Here is a 22,595-nt window from a genome sequence, read left to right on the forward strand (position 1 = left end):
ATAATCCTGGCCACTTCCAGCCACTCTCCACACGATCCCTCTAGTTTTTTCTTCCAGAATAATATTCCTGGGCCGACCCATGTTGATAGTATGAGGGCGGGGCGCCCTCTCCATTCCTCATTTGGGGCTCAACAGCGCGGGGTTGCGACTGGGGATAGGCATGGTTCATCTGGTTTGGGTACACGTAGCCCATTTGTTGATTTTGACCGCCGGGGCCATATTGCTGGTGGGCGGGATAGGACTGGGGTTGGGGTTGGCTGTGGCGCTGGTCCTTTTTGTCTTGATATTCATTCGCAGCTCTGTCGAATACTGTTAGGATGTATGAGAAGTGGGTAGGGGAAGTATTTTACTTTGAGGCGGCTTTGACGAGGCCGTAGCCACCAGCCAAGGTAAGACCAGTTCTGATGAGACCCATGGTGATTTGTGAAGAATTGGAGGATTTGATAAAGTAGACTGAGATCGAAGAGAGAAAGACAGGTCAAAAGCTTTGCTGTTTGAACGACGGTTGTAGATTGAATGGATTGCAGTCAAATCTCGGGGGGCTTTGAAGACGTATTTAAGCTCAGAAATCTACGCTGGTGTCTAGCTACTTGAGGCAGTGCGAGTTCTTCGATTTGGTATAGACATTGCCATCAATGCCATAGAGTCGGTGATCTCATGGAACCCGCACAGCCTTGTGGGTCTCCCCCAGCCAATTGCCAACCGCGATCTCCCACGCTATTCCCAAAAGTATGCAACAATCCGAGATCGAAAGCGAACTCCCTTTGGGGGGGGGGGGGGGGGGGGGCCTAAATCGTGGCGTCTCCTGGAGGTAATAAATCTGCTTCTGCACCTTCACCTTTCCAAATCGGCTGACTATCCCGAAACCGAGCTGACTCGGCAAGGCCGAAACCGAAGCCTCTGATCTTCTTCAGGTGCGATCGATCTACTGCACAGCCATGCCGCCCCGGTTGGATCATCGGAAATCCACCCGAGGCTGTCTTCGATGCAAATCACGCAAGGTCAAGGTAAGAGATAGTTCAGCTTGGGGGGCTTGTTTCGGAGGGAATGCCAACATCTTCGCAGTGCGATGAAACGCGGCCCAAATGCAATCACTGCGCCCGCCACCGTGTAGCATGTGAATACCCTTCATTGACCACTCGTTTCTACGATCCCACTCAACCCAAGCCATCCAACGCGCTGTCAATACGCACAGCCCAGGAAACCCCTAAACCCTCACTGCCTTCTCCAGAGCTTGGGGGAAGACGGGTCCTTGAGTTACGCCTGATGCATCACTGGGTAACCGCCACTGCAGAGACGATGACCGCGGCCCAAGTCGCGGGCGTGCGTGAAATGTGGGGTGTTTCAGTTCCTCAGATGGCCTTTGAATATGAGCCTCTCCTGCACACATTACTTGCCCTAGGTGCGGCACACCGCGCCACACTTTGTCCAGACGAAGCAGCTTCTTTGCGCCCCATCTGTCATTCTTATATCGATTCTTCTCTTCAGCAACATCGCCCGGTGGCAGCCAAGCTTGATAGGAGCACAAGCGAATCCGTTTGCTTGAACGCTATATTAATCTCGCTCTACGCTTTATTCCTGCGATCGGAGCCTTCCACGGAGCCATATGAGCCCCCGTTATTATGGCTCTCAATGGCACGTGGCATTCGCACTGTCCTGAAAGAGTCTTACCACCAGTTGGTACGTTCAAACTCGCGCCTATGTCCGTTACTGCTGGCCCAGCCAAGGGTGTGGTTCCAGGGACCCTACAAGAGCCCCGAAAAAACATTTGATTTTCTTCTCGAGTATCGTCGCGATCAAGAAGAGATGGACGAGAAAACAGAGAAGGTATACAAAGATACCATCGATTATCTAGAGCGTTTATACATGGCCGTACAAACCAACGAGCCGGACGGGGTGATTCGCAGGCTCTTCACCGGGTTTGCACCAATCGTACCCGGTGAATTCCTCGATTTTGTCTACGAGAGACGACCACGGGCTTTGGTGATCTTGGCATACTTGTTTGCGTTGGCGAAAAATATTGAGAATACTTGGTGGCTTCGTGGCATCCCGGAGCGAGAGGTGCGCGGCATCAACAGTATTATGCCCCCTGAATGGAAGTGGACTATGGTTTGGGCTCTCAATTCAGTCTCCGAAGAAAAAGGGATACTCAAGAGCGCACCCACCGTTCCTCAGGTGAATCGGAGTATGCTAGATTCTTTATTTTGATAGATAGTGTCCCATATCACGATAATCAACAAGAACGTCAAGAAGAACGTACCTAGTCTTAATTTGCAATCTACAGCAGATCGGGCAAATTGGCATTCTCGCCGAGGGTGAACACCGCCTCATGCCGATAGCAAAGCACATTCCGTGGGCTACTCAGCTCCGCTCTACATTTGGAGTGAGTGAAGTACAGCCTTTTCTGTCCTCGAAACAAATCTGACGTGCGCGGAACCCCACGCTAAAACTCGGTTTCGGTTTCTTCTCTATTTTCCCGCAAGCGCTCTGTCCCGCCAATCAGAGCCCTAGTTGACCGGGCTGGAATCGTCCGAAGTCCACACAGGCGCTGATCTGCACACTGAGTATCTGTGTGGCTCACAGCCCCCAACATCATAGCCCCAATATGGCAGCCTGCGAGGTAGCTCTCTGTGGCTGTCGAAACAGGCTGATAAAAGAAATATAGATGTTCAAGCCGTGGTAGCAGATATAAAATGCCTGGGGTCTTCCGGGATCATTTGCATCTCATTCTTTCAATTCATCTACAATAACTAAGTTATTTCCAAGTCTGTCCTTTGACTCGGACATTCTACCAGGCCAACTCTTGGAGACAATTTCACCATGGCATCCTCAGCCGAATCCCTCGAACTCACCAACATAGCCTTCTATGCCTTGGCTATTCTCCCCGCAATCTACTGCTTCATAAAACACGGCAAGCACGGGGTCCTAGGCTGGCTCTATGCAATACTCATGTGTGGTTTACGCCTGGCTGGCAACGGCATGGCCTATCATGCGCTTTCCACAACCGGCAAGCCCAATACGGCTGCATCCATCATCGTCGGAATTGGCATGTCTCCTCTTCTTTTCGCAGCTTTGGGTATTATGCGCGAGTCGTAAGTTCTCTTTTCTTCGTCCTCGTGGATCACTTTGACGGTCCTAATAAGATCCCAGCAACGTCTCTATCCAGCCAACCCTTTCTCCGTTCCTGGGTTTTGTTGGCACGGTCATCGCCCATCTTGTCATTGGAGGAGGAATCGGTCTGGCAGCCGCCAGTAGCAATAATCCCACTTTGTTGAAAGTCGGCATGATCGTCTTTGCCATGGGTTGGCTGATCGTCACTGCGTTCGTTGTTCTGTCGTTCAAAGCAAAGGCACACAGCCGCAGACTTTCAGGAGAAAAGAAGGTATGCGAGTCCCTCGTCCTTGCGGTTTTTTCATGAGTTGCTAGCTGACATTTGTATAGCTGCTTCTTGCTCTCATTGTTGCTATGCCACTTGTTGGAATACGGGTCATATACGCCATTGTAACAGCATTCAAGTACGGATATTCATCTGCGGCCAGTCTGCCCATTCAAGTGGTCTTCGGCACCCTGCCTGAGTTTCTGATTATGACGATCTACCTTTTGGCTGGCATTGTGACTCGGAACTTGGCTCACGACCGTCTTAAGAAGTCACAGGTCACTGACACAGCAGCCTATACCTCTGTCTCGGACCCGACCTATGGAATGACATACACGAATGTATAATATATGAGTTGCTGTTTTGTGACAGTTTATTACAGACGGGATGTATGGGGTTTTTCCTTTACGCATGACATTGGACAACTAAGGCGTTAGTTAAGATCAATGGCTCATATATACTGGCTTGCAGTTCCTTATGTCGAGTGCAAATGTTATCCAAAAAGGACGACTCTCCACAGAGGTCCTGGAAATCAATTAAGCGTGAGGTTTGCAAGCGAGCAATGAGAAAACGAAGAAGATAACCCCGTTTTTCCAATCAAGCCTTCTTCTTAAGCACGCCCCAAATCCTAGGCAAGCAACTATGCGGATCATCGTCCACCTCAATGTCACCAGGGTTCTCCCACTCTCCAGCAGCAAGAATATCCGCCTTGATATTCCGATTCAAACAACACCCGACGAGTGCGCTCCAAGCAGGATTCAAACAAACTATTCTCATATTAGCTCCTCCATACAGCTTCCAAAGCAACACTCTTAATATGATAAACAATACGTACCTTGCGCCATAGCTGTCGCAGTATCCTTGTTCTTCTCATGCTCCCAAAATACGAAACTGCCACCCGGTCTTAACAACTTCCACACGGCCCTCATCACACTCTTCACATCCCCCACCGCACACAATACCTGAATACTCGTCACAGTATCCATACTCCCCTCTGTGATGCCCTCCATTTCCAAAATGTCGCTTTCTTCAACACTACACGCTAGAAACTTGTACTTATCCTGGAGATCAAGTTTCTTGACCTTTGCGGCAATTTCGTCTCGAAAGTAGGGGTTAGGGTCAACGGCGTAAATTATGTCTACAAGAGATGGAACGTAGCGGTGGATTTGGTTTCCTGGTCCAGGGCCGAGTTCGAGTATTTTGCCGTGAGCGGACTGGACAAGGGAGGGGACACAGGTGGTGTTTTCATAGGCGATGAAACCGCCGGCTGTGCACGAGAGTTAGTAGGTAGGGCATTGGGTTGAGGACGGGGGACTTACAAGTTATGATGAACATTTTTGCTATAGCGGCATCTCGAATTCGTTGCGGATGTGAAAGTGAGGCGATGCCGTCTCTGCGAAGGGCTTCTTTGAAAGCGTCGTAGTGCACTATTGGGGAGTTGGTGTGTTGGTGCTGGTGTGGATAAGGAGGGAGAATTACATTGGACGGATAACCAGATGAGCTGCAATGCTCTGATTATGCCACTGAGGCGGCCTTTACCAGCCATGGTGCTTTATCTCACAAAACTTGTAAGCATAAAGATCATAATGTAGTGAGGTGGTAGTTAGTAGTATGTATACTCACGTAATGCAAGCGAGGATTTGTGTGAGAAAGTAAAATATGCGTAGGAAGGTAGCACACGAGGTGAGTAGCGCAATACATAGGAAAGAAAGTGGGGGCAGGGGGCAATCTCTCAGATGTACTCCGATCTCTCGGAATGTCTGTCTTATATGCGGGCCACTAACGTAGTCGGTAAGCGAGTGCCGCGCCCAACCAATCATTAATATTGTAACTCGATTTATCAGACCATCAACGCCACTAATTTCAATTTTTCTACCTATCAGACCTATTGGACAATGCGTTCTTTTATGTCCAACTTGGTTATAGTCGCTGCATCGCAGGGTGGCGCGTCTGATTGGCTGTGAAGCTAATGCATCTTCTTCCGCCGCCGCGGCCGGGGTGGTGAAGGAGGGGACGCAACTTGGACTTCATTAGCCTGATTCCTCGACTCCCTAGCTTCCAGTGTACTAAGTCCCTCTTTATGGGCCACGCGATTAGTCGTTTTCTTGAGACTTTGCTTTTGTGCTGCAGTTCTGTGCGCAAATTGCGGTTTTCCTCGTAAGAATTGTCGCTATATGCATCGTGAATTAGCATGCTTGGACCTAATATGGGTCATATGGTACTGAAGTAGTTGCTTAAATGCATTTTGGATGGTGGCCGTTTAAATACTTGAATGCACGCATTTAGGATGCGGCGGTGAAATGAATCTTGTTGATGTAGTTGACTCCGCATAGACCTCGGCAGAACCCGCAATACATGGGTCCAAACCTTGGACCCATTACCCACAATGAGCTTCTTCAGCGATAACTCTTGTATGATACGTATTGCATTTACCATCAATTCCATCAAGTATTCGCGCTGATCTCGCTTACACAGTCTTAGCTTTCCCTTAATCTATTAGTTGATTTACTTGTAGAGAAAGTAGCTAAGCTGAACGGGCTCGCTCTGATATGATTTCTATACGTTCTATCATCAATGTCGTAAATAAGTGACATGCTAGTCCCCGAGATGCAGAAATCCAAAATTGCAAACCGAAATAAAAACGGGAGAAGCAGTAAGAGTGAGAAAAGAGATTGTGCAACCTGAAGTGCAACTCAAGCCGCCACTTGTAGCCAGGCAGATCTAAATCAATCAATCAGTTCACGTTGCGGACAACGTCGTCGATAGCCTGTGCGACGTAGGCGACGTTCTTCTTGCTCACTGGATTATTTTGGATTAGTATTGAATCTACTGCCAAGTCAAAGTGGAAAGGGAAAGGAAGGGTGCTCCTTACAGCCGCTGATAGACGCCCGCCCCGATTTAAGCAGGTAGATGTGGTACTGGTCCTTGAGAGCGTAGACTTGCTTCAGGGTCAGACCGGTGTAGGAGAACATTCCATTCTGGACATCACATACATTAGCAAAACGCACTGTCAGTCCAACAATGAAAGAAAGACTCAACTCACCTGCTGAACAATATGCTCCCACGTCCCCGGCGTCTGCAGCCGCACAAGCTCAGCATACAGCGCCTCACGCATCGACCGAATACGCGAGCTCATCACCTTCAGATCAGCATGCCACTCCTTCACCAGGGCCTCATCGCTAAGCACCTTCTTCACAATCGCCGTGCCAGCACGTGGACCCATGCTGAACTCGCCACGGATCAAATGGCACAGATTGTTGACCACCACATCCCGCAGACTACTCGACGCCCGATTGGTAACGTAGTGAAACGCGCCAACGCGGTCGCCGTACAGTCCAAAGTTCTTAGAGAAGCTCTGCGCAACACACATCTCCATATCCGGCTTCGCAGTAAAGAAATACCTCACCGCCCAAGCATCTTCTTCCACCGACCCGGAAGCAAAGCCCTGGTACGCGGAGTCGAAGAAAGGGAAGAGCTTCTTGCGCTCGCAGAGTTCGGCGATCGCAATCCACTGCTCCTTGTTCGGATCCAGACCTGTCGGATTATGCGCGCACGCATGAAGGAGCACCACATCGCCTTCCTCGGCGTCGTTCTCCAGACTGCTCATCATGCCGTCGAAATCGAATGCCCGCGTCGACGCGTGGTAGTACGGGTACGTCTTGCGCGGAATCCCAGCCAACTCCCAGATCGTCATGTGGTTCGCCCACGAGGGATTCGAGAGCCATACCGTGCGCGGTTTCATGTGGTGCGCCAGAAACAAAGCGCCGAGGTGGTTTGCGCCGGTCCCGGCCACCGTCTGGACCGTTGCAATGCGCGCCTTCGCCTCCTCTTCACTGGGCTTTCCCTCAAATCCAAACATCAGATCCCGCGCCATGGGCAGGAACGGCGCATCGCCTTCGATGGCGGTGTACTCGTGCCGGAAGGCGTCCGAGGCAGCCTCGAGCTCCTTCTCGGCCTTTTGCACCACGGGGAGTGGCCATGGCTTGCCGTCGTCGGTGCGGTAGACGCCCACACCCAGACTTACTTTCTGGGGGTGTGTGTCGATGCCGAAGGCGTGATTCAGGGCGAAAATCTCGTCCGGCGGCACGGGGGCCACGTTTAGGCGGGTTGTTACTTTCGCCATGGGGATGGTCATATAATTTCGTGGTTATGTGTCTGAGAGGCTTGGACGTAGAAGTGGCGTTGGAAATGCTGTATGTGTTGCAATTCTGTAGTTTACTTCAATTGTAATGTAATCGTGAAGAAGCTGTCGAATAACGAAATGCTGGATCGGATCAGAAACCCGGCGCTGAGTCAACCGATATCGCTCTCTTTTTTTTTTCCCCCTCCGAGCCGCGGAAAGACCCGCTTAGCCACGGGTACTTCCATGCTGCCGTCCACAAGAATGGGTAATGTATTGGTTCTTGCTTTTGGCTGTAGCAGGGAGGGGATGGGCCGTCGATAGCCTTGGTGAGATGAGTGAGTGAGTGAAGAAGAGGGAAGTGGTTGGGTTGGGTTGGGTGTCACGGGTCATCGAGGACGTCATTTGGCGCTGGCTACGGATTGCTATAGGCTGCTGGTCTGGGGTACATGTAGCTATTTTTCTTCTCTTAGAACCTATAGATGGTAGGATGATGATGTACAGTCCGTCCCGAAACTGGTGTCACCACTCACACCACTTGGTTCTTTACTATGTGCATCTGGATGGCCCACTCGCTTATGGATTACGTGACTCGAGACTCTGGATTAGAACCACCTGGAAAGGGTCTGCTGATTGTTCCTATGAATTGTAATTTTAGTTTGCGAACTACGGTAGGCAAAGTATACACCAAACGACCCCGCTTCGACCACGCGGCACGCACTTCGAGGAGACATATATCTCCTCAATCTAGTCATCCAGACCAGGGCAGTCCTCGCTAGTCACACTGACAACAGAGGTGTAGGGGGAGGGATCGGTCCAAATAAGGTTGAAACTAGAGGCATAGTCAGATATCATCGTCTAATTTAAAGTCGCTTTTTCCCATACCTATCGTCGGGGTAGGTGGGCGCATCATCGTCACCAAGAGCAGTAACGATATCGGTCAATGCACTGTGCTCCCAGCAGATCAAGATGTTGCCAGCTCCCGTGTAGCTATCAATAACACCCTGGACGCAATCGGAATCGTCACGCTGGCAAGACGTGTCAACGGTAAGTCCAAGGCTATTAGCCAGAGGAAGAACCGTGTCGTAGGGGCGCTGTTGCGAGCCATCTGGTTGAAATTAGTAAGTTGCCCAATGAGTTGAGCCATTTGAAGCCAAGAAAATCCAAGATTCATCAAATTGACCTACCAGACTGGGGGGTCTCGGCCATAATATGTCCAATGTTGTAGGAGGAGTTGGCAGCGAACACATTCACAAGGCACTGAGCACGCTCCTCGCCCTGGCTATCCAGGCCGTCTCCGCTGGAAGGTTTCTCCCCGTGGCGGATAAGGTAAACAGTAGATTGAGCAGTGGCAGTGGCAGTGGCCAGCAGCAGAGCCGACACAATGGACTTGGAACCGAACATTGTCGAGGATCTCACGGAGGTGGAATGTACGGGAGTGTTAAGAGCAGAAAACCTGAATTGATTGTCGGTCTAATAGTCCCTCAACGTAGCTTTTATATCTGACGATATTTGAAGCTGAGAATTAGTACGGTCAATATCATTCTTAAGCGACAGTCGGCAAAACAAAAAGCTGAAACGTGCTATACCTGTTTAGATCTTCTAGGTCGTAAACTCCAGGCTAAAGCTACAGTCTAACTACAAAGTAGTCTCGCAATACGAGGCACGTGGGAACGGAACTTCCCCTTTGCGCAATCCTAGGGAAATCATATGTAGCTAAAACTAGTGAAGAAGGTCTACGTTGCTGAATGTAACATCATGGGTAAAATCTCAATCGTAACTGGGTGTGAAACTGCGAAGAAAGGGTTCTTATTTCCGGATGCCCCGTTTTTCTCAGTCTGTTTTGAGCTTCGACGCCATTGGAGACAGCCGTCTAGATTGTTCCATGCATAGAAGAACCGAAGGTTTTCGCCCTTAATGCAGGCCAAACTCGTCCGATTAGGGAGATCGATCGCGCGCCAAGGGTCTCATACATACACATGGGTCGAAGGAAGCGTCCGATAGGCTTGGCGCGCGGGGAAATTCAGGGCGAGGTTGAACCGAATCTTCAAGAACCGAAAACGTCAATTGCCCGGATATCGCGCCTGTGCGTGATCACGAATGGAGGGGTGTTGCACAGTCGCAGCGTCTGCTTTGGACGGCCAGTTTTGACTATATTCGGCCTCAGATTCGAATCTGAGGCCGAATGCCTCCAGACCGCTCCGTATTCCGGCAGTGCCAAAACCTGAGTATATGAGTTCGAAATCTAATTCAGATTATCAACTACCGTCCCCTCCATTAGAGTCTCTAATAACAGATGGTCGCCGAGTGCCCACAAAGTCTTACGCCAGCTGTGCGACCCCGGGGCTCGCATTTAACTCCGCCAAATGTCCGTACATTAGAGGGTATTCTCAGGTTGGTACGTTTATTGCAGCCAGCAGCCTATGCCATTTGCGGTACAGATAGTCTTCCACTACGGACCATGTCGTGGATAAGCTCGTGCTTTCGAGGGGCTTGGTTAATTAAAGATCTGGGCGTACCATTTAGAAGTGGAGTGTCAGGTGTTTCGGAGGTACAAGTGGATACACCCCGCCATATGCCCTGGAATAATCGAAGAGTGTAGGTGAGTAGGTGATGACAACAGCTATGGGACGTACTGTATTGACTATGGGGAGTTGAGATATTCTGAACAGGATATGTATTTCCACCGCAGTAGATAAAATTCTACCCTAGTGTAATTCAGTCTCACCTTCCCCTCATTCTCTCATCCTGCATCTACAACCATCACGATGAGCGCAACTCCAAACCCAGCAGGCGACAGAGCCCTACACAGCTTCCGCATCCCGCAAGTCCACCAACCCCTACACAACAGCATCCCGCCCTCACTGCTTCCCCGGTTCGACCCGACCTACGTCCAATACTACAACGCCTTCAACGCTGGACGACTGCACACCCACGAAGTGCCCATCGAAGAGTACCGCCGCAACCCTGGCAAGTACGCCATCAGCTACGGCCGAGACCCCGGCCCACAGATCTTTCGCATCACAGAGCAGAAATGTCCCGTCGCGGGGGGCGCGGAGATCACGATCCGCATCTTTGAGCCTGCGCCTAAGCCCGACCAGAAGAAAAGAGCGGTCTATGTCAACTTCCACGGTGGTGGATGGGTGTTTGGTGGCCTTGCCTTTGATCACGATTTCTGTAAACGGCTCGTCGACCGTCTGGATGGTGATCTCGTCGCCTTTGACGTGGACTACCGGCTCGCGCCTGAGCATCGGTATCCCACTGCCATCGACGATTGCTGGGCGGCATTGAACTGGGTAATGAAGTACCCCTCCGAATAATCCCGTCACAGCGCTGATTTTGTGTCCATCAGATCCGCAACGAGAAGGCAGCCGAGCTGAGCCTCGACTGCGATCGCTTCGCCGTTGGCGGCGTTTCAGCCGGAGGCCATCTCTCTGCCGTGATCAGCCATCTCTGCCGTGATGCGCACATCCCGCTACGACTGCAGATCCTGACGGTCCCTGTGTGCGACCTGCACAGCGTATTCACACCGAACGGCGACTTCGACCGCGCTAACTGTCCCTATGAATCCTACCGCGAGATGGAGTTCGCGCCCGCCCTCCCCGTGGCGCGCATGGAGTACTTCCATCGTCATTTCCTGGGCGAGACTCGCCCGGCAGCCTCTGACCTGGTGAGTCGCCTTCAACTTATATATGTAGCATGGACAGTGCTGACTGTGAGCAGGATTGGAAGATATCGCCCATGCTCGCGACCAACATGGCGGATCTGGCTCCGGCGCTGGTGCACACGGCCGAACTGGATCCCCTGCGCGACGAGGGCGAGGCGTACGCGCGCAAACTGGAGGAGGGAGGCAACCGCGTGGAAGTGGTTCGGGTGTCGGGAGTGCCGCACACGTTCCCGGTAATGGACGGAATCCTGAAGGGCGCCATCCAGTATAACGAGAAGGTGTTGAAAGTGCTGCAACGAGAACTACAAGAGAGGTAAACATTTAGCCATGACCGTACAAATACAATCTTACCGTCCAAATAATCAGCGCAACCCCCTGTATTGATGTAATCCACTAACCGGGAACTTTCGGCATCCGCAACCGAGTCCGTTTCGGGCGCATTTTTGTTCCTTTTTGTCCTTTTGCTCTAATTTTCATTCCCAGCGAGAGCCATTGACTCGATCCGTTACCATGAACGCCTCCGTCTCGCGTGCCGCGGTGCGCTCGTTCGCACATGCTCGGCCCCTGTGTGCGCGTGCGCCGGCCTGGACTTCCCGACTGCACAGCAATAGCCGACTACTACCACAGTCGAGCTTCCCCCGCCTGCAGTCTGTCTCTTCTGTCAACTCCGCGAGAGCTTTTGGAACAACTGTTAGAATGGTATGTTATGATCCATTTCGGGTCAAGGGTGATACTGACGGTTTAGTCTTCCGACCGGATTGAGAGCGATGCCTTTGGTGAGATCCAGGTGTGTATTTCCCTCGACAACGATGTCAGTCAGGCAGGGCTTTGGGGTTGACCATTCATTCTCTAGGTCCCTGCGGACAAGTACTGGGGTGCCCAGACCCAGCGGTAAGATGAGACACACCCTCGCACCCCGAATACACAATTGATGGAGATGCCTCAACAGCTCCCTCGGCAACTTCGACATCAACCAGCCCCAGGACCGCATGCCCGCCCCCGTGGTCAAGGCCTTTGGCATCCTGAAGGGTGCGGCAGCCACCGTCAACATGAAATATGGCCTGGACCCCAAGATCGGTGCGGCCATCCAGCAGGCCGCGGCCGAGGTGGCCGAGGGCAAGCTGCTCGACCACTTCCCGCTGGTCGTCTGGCAGACCGGTTCGGGCACGCAGTCCAACATGAACTCCAACGAGGTCATCTCCAACCGCGCGATTGAGATCCTGGGCGGCACGATGGGCTCCAAGAAGCCCGTCCACCCTAATGACCATGTCAACATGTCCGCCTCGTCCAACGACTCCTTCCCGACCGTCATGCACATTGCCGCCGTGCTCGAGCTGGAGAACACCCTGCTGCCCTCGCTCAAGCACCTCCGCGACGCCCTCCAGACCAAAGTCGACGCCTTCGAGCACATCATCAAAATCGGCCGCACACACCTCCAGGACGCCACGCCGCTCACCCTCGGCCAGGAGTTTTCGGGCTACGTCGCCCAGCTAGACCGCAACATCGAGCGCGTCCAGGCCTCCCTGCCTCACCTGCGCCAGCTCGCCCAGGGCGGCACGGCCGTCGGCACGGGTCTGAACACCTTCAAGGGATTCGACGAGGCCGTCGCGACCGAGATCAGCAAGATGACCGGCACGGAGTTCAAGACCGCTCCCAACAAGTTCGAGGTGCTCGCCGCGCACGACTCCGTCGTCGAAGCCTCGGGATCGCTCAACACCCTCGCCTGCTCGCTGTTCAAGATCGCCCAGGACGTGCGCTACCTCGGCTCCGGCCCGCGCTGCGGTCTCGGCGAGCTGAATCTGCCCGAGAACGAGCCCGGCTCGTCGATCATGCCTGGCAAGGTTAACCCCACCCAGTGCGAGGCCCTGACTATGGTCTGCGCTCAGGTTATGGGTAACCACGTCGCTGCGACTGTCGGTGGCATGAACGGCCAGTTCGAGCTGAATGTCTTCAAGCCAGTCATGATTCGCAACCTGCTGCACAGCGTGCGCATCCTGTCTGATGGCATGGATAGCTTCCGGGTGCATTTGGTGGACGGCCTGGAGGCGAACGAGTCGCGCATTAACGCGCTCCTTCATGAGAGGTAGATACTCCCTCCCATCAACCCTGACTCCCCCTCTTTTCTGCTGTATTGTATTGTTATTGGAGCATTGCTAACTTTGATTCTATCAGTCTGATGCTGGTAACCTGCCTGAACCCGGTGATCGGCTACGACATGGCCTCGAAGGTGGCTAAGAACGCTCACAAGAAGGGTCTGACGCTGAAGCAGAGCGCGATGGAGCTCAAGGCCCTCAGCGAGGAGGACTTTGACAAGCACGTTCGTCCCGAGCTGATGCTCGCTCCTAAGGAGCTGAAGTAGGTGCATTGCATTGCTCTCTATGTGATAGATAGATAGCCCGTTGGGTCTGTACAATTGAAGCATTCTTTTTGGTCGGATATAAGCCAGTAGTGGTCCGATCGGAGTTATAAATAGCATCTTCAGATCTTCGGCATGAAGAGGCCAAAAGTATAGTATGTAAAAAAGCAAAAAAGAAGAACAACGACAAGAAATCAAGCCTCACCACACATTCCATTCCCAATGACCCAAATTCAAGGTTCCGTGTGGCATGTATTAATAGCACTGCCCCTGGGCGTGTCTCACCTGCGGAGCGGCGAACCGGTGTTGATCCTTTGGGCCTCCGCTTTTTTTTCTTGCTTCATTCCTCATCCTTCTCTCTTCCTCCTTGTTCCTTTCTTGTCTCGTGTTCGCATCACTCTCCTCTATCGACTCAACGCTCCCAAAACCGATTTGGCCCCCTCTCTCCGATTACTCTACTCTGCTTCAATCTACCCGAAACACAAACACAAATACACCCCTCCGTCACCACCATCAACCATCCCCTGGACTCACCACCACTCCCACCACCACAACCACCACCTCCCAAAAAATGACTGCCCAACCCATCACACCACCCAGCCTCCAAGAAAGCGCCACCAAAACCCCAATGTCTTCCACAATCACCCCGATCAGCCTCTCCTCCTCGTCCTCCCCCCAAGATAACATCGACGGCCCACTCTTCCCCTCCAGCCTAATCAGCCCCGAGATTATCGCCATCCTCCCAACAGACTACACAATCCGCCCGCTCCGCCGCTCAGACTACCATCGGGGCTACCTGGACGTACTCCGTGTCCTGACAACCGTCGGCGACATCAGCGCCGAGCAGTGGGACGCGCGGTTCGACTGGATCTGCTCCCGCAATGATGAGTACTACCTGCTCGTTGTGTGTGATGGCGATGATCGGGTCGTTGGCACGGGGAGCTTGATTGTCGAGCGCAAGTTTATTCATGAGCTCGGTCTCGTGGGGCATATCGAGGACATCGCTGTTGAGAAGGGACAGCAGGGGAAGAAGTTGGGGTTGAGGATTATTCAGGCGTTGGATTATGTTGCTGCGAAGGTTGGCTGTTATAAGGTGTGTCCATCTTTTCTTATTTCTTTTTGTTTTCTTTCCTTTCCTCTGTGCCTGATGGGTGACTGACTGGTTCTTGCAGAGCATCCTCGACTGCTCCGAGGTCAACGAGGGCTTCTACGTCAAGTGCGGCTTCAAGCGCGCCGGCTTGGAAATGGCTCATTACTACTAAGTCTTTTTTCGTTTTCTTTTTCTTCTTTGGTGCATGGCGTTTGAGGGGTCGGCTCGTATCGGACGACCTACCTCACAGGATGGATAGAGTGTGCTGTTTTTCTTGCTGGCGTGGTCCGTCATATAGCTGGGATTGTAGTGGGGACAGCGTCCACGGCGGGATACCTTGCGAGACTGGAGAAAATCCTTGGCCGTGTTGTTTCTATAGAGGAGGGGTGCGCAGTAATGTATCGAGGCAAGAATTGAGCTTGTGTTGGGCATTCATCCTGTCGTCCTCTGATCATTGTTCTGTTGCTCTGTAGTACTCGGTGGGCTGAGATAGCAATTGCTACAAGTATAGATGTCGCAATAATACAGTATAGTTATCCACCTTTAATAATGAATAATCGGGTAGACAAACCGTGCGATCGAGCCTACATGTCGAGGTGACCGTGTCTGTCCATTTGAAAATAGGAATTGAAATCATTTTGATAATCCAGTGTTTCCATTTTGCTGCATTGCACAAAGATAATTCAGAAACAAGGTAATAAGAGTGTCGAGTCAAGTTGAGACCAGCACTGGCAAAAGACAGCACTGTCCCCCCAGGCCACAAGTTTCCTTTCCATCATAGAACACATCCCATCCCAGACAATCCACCAACAAAAATCCCAACTTAGCGGGACTTGGCGGCGACCTTGGGAGCAGAGCCCTTGGCACCCTGCTTGCTCTGGATGCGCTGAGCACCGCCCTTGGAAGCGTTCTTGGCCTTGTCGGCCTTCTTCTGGCTCTCGGACGCGGCCTTCTTCTCCTTGGCGTCCTTGATGGCCTGCTTGCGAGCAGCCTCGCGGGCCTCGGGGCGCTGGTTGCGGCGCTCCTTGATCACGTCCAGAGAGGCGCCAACGACGGCGCGCTGGTGCTTCACCACACGGCGGGTGCGCTTCTTGGCAACTTCCTGTATGTCACGAATCTCTGGTCAGCGTTGGTCCTTTTGGGGGGTTTTGTGTGTTTGTGTGTTTGTGTGTTTGTGTGTGTCTTTTTTTTCGATCTTCCTCGTTCATGACTTCATCCACAAGTCGTCATATTGTCCCACCACATATGATATAAATTGAAATTGATCGATTCAAGGAAGAGAGGGGATGGCTGACCTCAGAGATACCCTTGCGGTGCTGGCGACGGAACAGAACAGTCCAAGCTATCCGGCGAGGGTTCTTGCGCTGGAGGAAGAGCGACTCGGACTTTCCATTCTGGAAGCGGAAGATCTTGCTGTCACCGCGGATGAACAGCTTGCCCTGTAGCGATCAAAAAAAAGTCCTATTAGCATCGAGATTTTCCTTCTGGTTTGTGCGTGCGTGATCGCCACATAATTCATTCATTCATTCATCCTGCCGACCGGGTTGGGTGGATGGTGGATGGCGAATTCGCGGATTGGATCGGTGGCACAGTCTCGCAGCGGGAAAAAACGCACCTTGCCGGGGTAGATCTTCTGGCCGCTGAAGGAGTCGTCGTAGGTACGCATCTTGACGGGTGGGCGTTGATGCGCAAGACGGTGGGTTGGCGGTTCAGGTGTTGTTGGGAGATCGAAATGCGCGGGATTGCGGGTGTGACTCGCTGCTGACTGATTGTGGACGCTCGCTAAGCGTGGCACGTGATGTGGATTGCCCTTGCCGTTTTCGGTTGTATACTAGACTCGACATCTACAACCTCAGTTATCTTATTAGTGATCGTGAATTACTGCTTTGTTTTAGTCGTCGTGAATTCTTGTATTTATTAGTAAATTGAGGAAGTCTGGTATCATTTGTTCTTTCTCATCGAATCACTTTACTGGGTCAATCCTGACAAGCAGCCATGGCAGCAACTACATGTCCACCATTTTAGGAACCTTGGAAACAGCGACGGTGTTCTATGCACGTGTAATTCATAACGGATAAAATGAGAGAGACCGACAACGCCCTCCTCAATCCTATCAAAGACACTCGGGATGCCAGCAAACAAGCTTCATGGTCACATCACAATTTTACTTCAGGTCATGGCATGCGTCCGAGTCCACTCCTTGGCCGTCTGGATCGCCGCCGGCTCATCATCCTTCCACCGCTGTGCGACATCGTTGGCGAGCGGGTCGTCCGGGTTGGGGGCTCCGAGCAGTGCCTGGATGGACAGCAGAATCGTCCGGATCTGGAGAGCGGGGGACCAGTTGTCTAGCGCCGAGTGTGGTTAGAAATAATGCCTGGAGAGGGAAGAAAGAAGTTCTCACTCTTCAGCACATCCAGACAGATCCGTCCCAGACGGTCGATGTTCGGGTGGTAGATCTTGGTCAGGAAGCGGATCTTGGGGGGAGTCATCGGATAGTCATCGGGCAGGAAGAGTTCGAGCCGGAAGATGCCACCTGACGGGAGTTCGTTAGCGATTTCCACCACCGATCGAATCGTCGAGCATACATACCCTCGTATGGAGATTGGGCGGGGCCATGGATCGAGACGTCAAAGTATCGCAGGTTATCTTCGTGGGGCACTGCGTTGATACCAGGGACACTATCCCAGTCAGTCAGCATGTGGTGATCGTCTGAAAGTAGACCGACACTCACGGCTCCGCCATCAGGCGCTCTGTCTCCTTGATGATCCGCTTGGGCAAGGCCATGTCGTCGAATCTTTATCACCGGTGGTGTAGATCGACGGGTAGTATTGTCTGCTCGCCCGAAGATACGACAAGACAAGATGCACTGCAGGCAATCGTGTCAAAAGATCGAACGGGAAGAGGAAAAGAACGAGGGACGCGACACGATCAACAATCCAGAAGCACGATAAGAACGTCAGTCACGGCCGAGGGGCGTGTTGCGTAGTGAGTGTCTGCCGAGTGCCGTAGTACACTCGAGCCACACCGGCACCAGCCACCACTCGGATCATCAGCCACACGGCCTCCGCGTTCGTTATCGCAGCTCTCTCGCGTGGTCAGCTTGCGATTGACTTCCAGCCAAGATGGATTCACCCGGTTCAGAATAATCCTCTACAGCAGAACGAAGACGCCAGCATGTCGAGCTCCATGGAGCCACGTCCTCTGGCGTCGGCTTTTGAGAGCCCGACCTTCGAAGAGGACAGCTCCTTTCACGTGGAGCAGCCCGTTGGGTCCATGTCCATCTCGCCATGCGGTCGAGATGTCGTGCTGGCTTCCAAGGAGGGCCTCCATGTCATTGACCTGGACTCGCCATACTCGCCGCCGCGCTACCTGCCTCACCATACCCCGTGGGAGGTGGCCGATGTCCAATGGTCCCCATTCGCCTCGCGCGACTACTGGGTAGTCAGCACGTCCAACCAGAAGGCTTTAGTCTGGAACTTGGCCATGAAGACCTGGCAGAACTCAATCGAGTATGTGCTCCATGCACACTCCCGAGCCATCACCGACATCAACTTCTCCGCGTTTCACCCGGACATCCTCGCGACGTGTGCGGTCGACAGCTTCATTCACTGCTGGGACCTGCGCACTCCGTCGCGACCAGCGATTTCATTTTCGGATTGGTTTACCGGCGCCACGCAGGTCAAATGGAACCGACAAGACCCTCATGTCATCGCCAGCTCCCACGACCGGTTTCTTCGCATTTGGGATGATCGCATGGGCGCAAATCCGATATGGTCTATCGAAGCTCACAGCACCAAGATCTACGGCGTGGATTGGAATCGTGTCCGACGGGGCGCTATAGTGACCTGCTCCCTGGACAAAACCGTGAAGTTCTGGGACTATACCTCCGAACGAGAAACACCCGAAAAGCTCATTCGCACCCCGTTTCCAGTATGGCGAGCGAGAAACACTCCCTTTGGATGGGGCGTGCTGGCGATGCCGCAACGGGGTAACAATGACCTCCATCTGTACAGCCGGCGAGCTGGCGAGGGCACCAATCCAGACGAGGACCTACCCCTGGTGCATAGCTTTCCCGGACACAAGGGCCAAGTGAAGGAATTTCTGTGGAGACCCCGTGGAGGCGTGGCGGACGGCATTGATCATCGCGATTTTCAGCTCGTGACCTGGGGAGCTGACCGAGAGCTTCGGCTGCACCACGTGGATCCAGATATACTGCAACGCGTTGGCTATGAGAAGGGCAAATCCTTTATATCCACACGAAACCTGACCCGCCTAGGCTCGGTATACCGAAGTTTCCGTGATGTGAACTCAGAGCTGGACGTCGAAGACCTCGAATCGGCCTCATCCATCGCCCCGAACGCCTCAAATCCGCACCATGGAGGCTCTGGAACTGTGATGAATGCGATATCCGTTCCCTACTCGCGCGGTTGGACACGTGGAGGTCATGTCGACACCCGAGTCGGCATGCAGCCACGCTCGAACCTGAGGGCCGACACCAACCCGATTGCCTGGATGCGAGGTGTGAAGATATCGGGTTGGGATATTGAGACCCTGGGCGACGAAATCAGCCATGTCGGCGAAAAATTTACCAAGGTGGTTTTTGACTCGGTCGATGTACGCCAACGGAAGACCACTATATCTCTGAACGGACCCTGGGGCGCCGAGGGCGCTTCCCTCTTCCTCAAAGTGGACATCAAGTTCCCAGTCAGCTACCCCAAGAGCGCCACACCGACATTCAACATCCAGAAAACCGCAGCGGTGACCGACGAACTAGCCGGAAAACTTTCTGCGGAGTTGCGAACCATTGCTGAGACCTACATGTCTCGTATGCGGGGGTGCCTCGAAGGTGCCGTTCGCTACCTTTTGGGTGAAAGCAGCCTGGAAGAAAGTATCGCGTGGATTCTCGGCGAGACGGGTGAGAATGTCAAGTCTCTGGTGAACGGCGAACTAGAAGGCGACTCCAGCGACGAGGACGAAGTGGGCATGACACAGAGCCAGGAGCTGGGCATGAGTACTGAACTGCTACGGCCAGTCAATGCGAACGTCATGGTGCCCGTAGCCAAGGCGTGCGGTGCGCTGTGGGCCAACGACGGTCGCCTCGTCTGCTTTTTCCCGCCCAAGAAAGATAAATCAACGGCCATGTTTGAAAACCTGGGATTCAAAGAAATGACCCGTCTGTCAAGATCAGGCAAGGTCTTTGAAGGCTTTGGTCGCTTCCAAACAGCCTCCCCTGGTCCGCGCGGATCCATCACCATTGCCAGCACGGATGATGATGGCACCTCTGATTATTCCGACGAGTCAGAGTCAGAGAGCTCCAGCTCTTCGGGATCATCCGATGATCTTCTTTCTGGGCTGCAGACCCGCTTTCCCGCACCCCAAACCTGGCGTAGCGCTGGTAGTTTGGGTATACATCGCCCGCGATCTACAGACAATTCTCAACGATCGACAGGAGGAGCTGGGACCGTTAAGTCGGCCGAAGCGCCCAAGAACGTCGTCTCCATTCATGACTTGAGCGATATATTGCCTGTGAAGCGGGAGCTGGCGACCAAATACCGCATCACCGGAAAAGGAACAGATGTCTGTGCCCACAACGCCGCCGTCGCTCTGGATACTGGCTCCTACGAGCTGGCCCAAATCTGGGGTCTTATCAAGCTCATATTGCATGTGCGAAGAAACCCCGGCACTCCTTTGGAATCGGGGCTGGGAATGCGGCGCATGCTGCAGCAGAAGAAAGACGAACTTGCTTCCGGTCCTTACAAAAGCGTTGCCAATAGCGTTATCCGATGGGGGGATCATCCACTTGGTAGCCATTGGCTGGTGCCCGCCCTGTTCGAGCATTTTGAGCGCATCGGTGATGTCCAAATGCTAGCCATGCTCTCGTGTGTGCTTCTTGAGGCCAACCCAGAGGGCGGAGCGATAGACGAACCGGATAAATCCCCTTTAAGGGGCTCGAGGCAACATTCTACTTTCTCCCTGCAGTTTTCTACAAATGGGTCTACTGCGCAAAACAAGTCACTGGCCCCTACACCGGCGTCATCGGTGCCCAGAGATACCTATACCCCGACGCGATCGTCAAGCGAGACTTGGCGGGTTGACGGGACACCACCATCATATTCGACTGGCACTACACCTCCAATCAGCTCTCGCCCACGAGGCATTGTCGACCGGAAACCACAGAGTCATAACATTTCCATTGCTGCATCGCCGGACCAGCATTTCCAGTCGCGCGGCGGATTCGGATCTGTATTGGCATCATCACTTTCCCGGTCATTCACTTTTGGACCGTCGTCAGCTTCGCCGCCGGTAGCCAACAAGAAGAAACCCAGTCCGGGAGAGGGCCCACGCGCTGCTGCGGGTCAAGGGGTAGGGTCCACCACCAAAAAACCAGCGATTTCCAGCGATCTAATCACTTCTACTACTATCACCTCACAGACCTACTCCGATACCGAAAGCGACAGACCGTCTCAACCGACCAAACCGTCTGGGAGGTTCAAAGTCACGTTCAAGAATCAAAACGCGTTCGATGGGGACGGTGCACCCGCATCGGACTCCCTTCTTGATCGTAACAAGGAGTGGCTATACCGATCATACCGAGCCGCGTATGCGGACCTGCTATCAATTTGGGACCTGCCGGTCCAGGAAAGCGAGGTCCTCAAAATCGGTACGGTAGCTGGATGTGAGGATGACTTGCACGCGAGCTCGTACTGGACCCGTCACGGCTCGGCCGTTACTGCGATATGGGACGACTCCTCGGAGCTGCAGGGGTTGGACTTCCAGCGCCACTGCATGAGCTGCGGTCACGCTCTACAGCTATCCATCTTCACCCCGCCAAGCGAGAAGACCGATTCAATTCGGTCCAGTCGTCACTCAGCCACTTCGCCATCGTCCCCGATATGTTCGAACTGCAAGCCGCGACAGCCCCTTCCAACCAGACTTCCCTGCGTTATCTGCGCCGAAGTCGTGGACGGCATGCTGATCCCTTGTCTCAACTGCGGCCATGTAAGCTGTTTCGAGTGTCATCGACAATGGTTCCTCGCACCGGGCGATCGATTCGACAGGCCCTTTGAGCAGCCAGATCCCACCAAAACCCTACCCAGCTGTCCCACAGGGTGCGGCTGTATCTGCTCCGAGCATGTAACCGTCGACGTCCCCATGCCAACACGGGAAGAGCCTAATGTCGTTGCACCCGCGAGTCCCGCGAGTCCCAAGCAGGAACCTTCCTCCTCATCTACTACTCGTCGCGGCCAACAGCCCGATAAACGCCAGAGCCGCCGCAAGTCTGAGCCCGCACCCGCCGATGTAGGTCCGGTGCAGCCATCTAAACTCGGGGCCGGACAATTGGAAGATGACCTCGATCTGTGGCAGGAGACGTCCCCGTTTGCGTCGCTAGCTCGGGGACTGGGCGGTGGTCTGAGTCGCGGGTTGCGCACCACTGATGAACGACGGAAATCGAAGTCTGGATCTCCCGTTGTGGCTGTGAGGCGTACATAATATGTATACATCCTGCGATTATCTAAGGAGTTGGTTGCTTGTGCTTTGGTTTCTTTATTTTGGGAGGGTCCGTGCATGTTTAGAGATGTTCTTTTTTTTTTTCCTGCGAGATACCACTTTCTTCGTTGCTGTACAACAATGCATCCCTTCATGAACTACTGGAACTGTCAGCAGACGACTAGCTAAAGACAAACCATCTAGTCAAGCACTAGTAGTTGTTCGCGCCGATCTCGGCGATGCTTATTGTTGCGCACTGACAGCAGCAGGGCTGCGTGCAACCAATCAGAACCCTCATCGACAAGTATAACCCCTCTCTACAATACAAAATAAAGAGCAGCTCATCGAATCATTAATTTATTTCTATCGAAGCCACATGATCTTAAGCAAGCAAGCAATCCGGGCGGATCTAATATCTATCGCAGCACAGCCCGCAGAGCGAAGAGGAGAGAGCAAAATCTAAGCGCGAGGCAGATCAATCCACGTCTAACAATCAAT

General features: G+C 53.0%; 10 protein-coding genes across 10 annotated transcripts; 5 read left to right on the forward strand and 5 right to left on the reverse strand.

The window, feature by feature from the left end:
* Positions 1-40: 40 nt before the first annotated feature.
* On the reverse strand, positions 41-415 carry PFLUO_LOCUS3271 (uncharacterized protein; the record flags this gene model as incomplete). The annotated part of the gene is made up of 2 exons (XM_073780499.1): positions 41-299; positions 351-415. 2 exons carry the CDS (start codon positions 413-415, stop codon positions 41-43), a joined length of 324 nt encoding a protein of 107 aa, XP_073637348.1.
* Positions 416-2,820: 2,405 nt separating this feature from the next.
* On the forward strand, positions 2,821-3,723 carry PFLUO_LOCUS3272 (uncharacterized protein; the record flags this gene model as incomplete). The annotated part of the gene is made up of 3 exons (XM_073780501.1): positions 2,821-3,092; positions 3,151-3,382; positions 3,442-3,723. 3 exons carry the CDS (start codon positions 2,821-2,823, stop codon positions 3,721-3,723), a joined length of 786 nt encoding a protein of 261 aa, XP_073637349.1.
* A 2,387-nt stretch (positions 3,724-6,110) lies between these two features.
* PFLUO_LOCUS3273 (uncharacterized protein) lies at positions 6,111-7,499 on the reverse strand (the record flags this gene model as incomplete). The annotated part of the gene is made up of 3 exons (XM_073780502.1): positions 6,111-6,175; positions 6,249-6,354; positions 6,420-7,499. The coding sequence occupies 3 exons, from the start codon at positions 7,497-7,499 to the stop codon at positions 6,111-6,113; spliced, it is 1,251 nt and encodes a 416-aa protein (XP_073637350.1).
* A 744-nt stretch (positions 7,500-8,243) lies between these two features.
* PFLUO_LOCUS3274 (uncharacterized protein) lies at positions 8,244-8,900 on the reverse strand (the record flags this gene model as incomplete). Its single annotated transcript, XM_073780503.1, has 3 exons — positions 8,244-8,328; positions 8,382-8,604; positions 8,684-8,900. 3 exons carry the CDS (start codon positions 8,898-8,900, stop codon positions 8,244-8,246), a joined length of 525 nt encoding a protein of 174 aa, XP_073637351.1.
* A 1,364-nt stretch (positions 8,901-10,264) lies between these two features.
* PFLUO_LOCUS3275 (uncharacterized protein) lies at positions 10,265-11,480 on the forward strand (the record flags this gene model as incomplete). Its single annotated transcript, XM_073780504.1, has 3 exons — positions 10,265-10,792; positions 10,849-11,166; positions 11,220-11,480. The coding sequence occupies 3 exons, from the start codon at positions 10,265-10,267 to the stop codon at positions 11,478-11,480; spliced, it is 1,107 nt and encodes a 368-aa protein (XP_073637352.1).
* Positions 11,481-11,673: 193 nt separating this feature from the next.
* Positions 11,674-13,522, forward strand: PFLUO_LOCUS3276 (fumarase fum1; the record flags this gene model as incomplete). The annotated part of the gene is made up of 5 exons (XM_073780505.1): positions 11,674-11,862; positions 11,909-11,950; positions 12,017-12,054; positions 12,113-13,246; positions 13,336-13,522. The coding sequence occupies 5 exons, from the start codon at positions 11,674-11,676 to the stop codon at positions 13,520-13,522; spliced, it is 1,590 nt and encodes a 529-aa protein (XP_073637353.1).
* A 625-nt stretch (positions 13,523-14,147) lies between these two features.
* PFLUO_LOCUS3277 (Glucosamine-phosphate N-acetyltransferase-like protein) lies at positions 14,148-14,781 on the forward strand (the record flags this gene model as incomplete). The annotated part of the gene is made up of 2 exons (XM_073780506.1): positions 14,148-14,612; positions 14,692-14,781. 2 exons carry the CDS (start codon positions 14,148-14,150, stop codon positions 14,779-14,781), a joined length of 555 nt encoding a protein of 184 aa, XP_073637354.1.
* A 651-nt stretch (positions 14,782-15,432) lies between these two features.
* Positions 15,433-16,275, reverse strand: PFLUO_LOCUS3278 (60S ribosomal protein L24; the record flags this gene model as incomplete). Its single annotated transcript, XM_073780507.1, has 3 exons — positions 15,433-15,711; positions 15,905-16,048; positions 16,225-16,275. 3 exons carry the CDS (start codon positions 16,273-16,275, stop codon positions 15,433-15,435), a joined length of 474 nt encoding a protein of 157 aa, XP_073637355.1.
* A 503-nt stretch (positions 16,276-16,778) lies between these two features.
* PFLUO_LOCUS3279 (uncharacterized protein) lies at positions 16,779-17,393 on the reverse strand (the record flags this gene model as incomplete). Its single annotated transcript, XM_073780508.1, has 4 exons — positions 16,779-16,954; positions 17,011-17,142; positions 17,199-17,287; positions 17,341-17,393. 4 exons carry the CDS (start codon positions 17,391-17,393, stop codon positions 16,779-16,781), a joined length of 450 nt encoding a protein of 149 aa, XP_073637356.1.
* A 390-nt stretch (positions 17,394-17,783) lies between these two features.
* PFLUO_LOCUS3280 (uncharacterized protein) lies at positions 17,784-22,100 on the forward strand (the record flags this gene model as incomplete). The annotated part of the gene is made up of 1 exon (XM_073780509.1): positions 17,784-22,100. The coding sequence occupies one exon, from the start codon at positions 17,784-17,786 to the stop codon at positions 22,098-22,100; it is 4,317 nt and encodes a 1,438-aa protein (XP_073637357.1).
* Between the last annotated feature and the right edge of the window lie 495 nt (positions 22,101-22,595).

The sequence above is a fragment of the Penicillium psychrofluorescens genome (genome assembly GCF_964197705.1).
Source record: "Penicillium psychrofluorescens genome assembly, chromosome: 2".
Lineage (NCBI taxonomy): Eukaryota > Fungi > Ascomycota > Eurotiomycetes > Eurotiales > Aspergillaceae > Penicillium > Penicillium psychrofluorescens.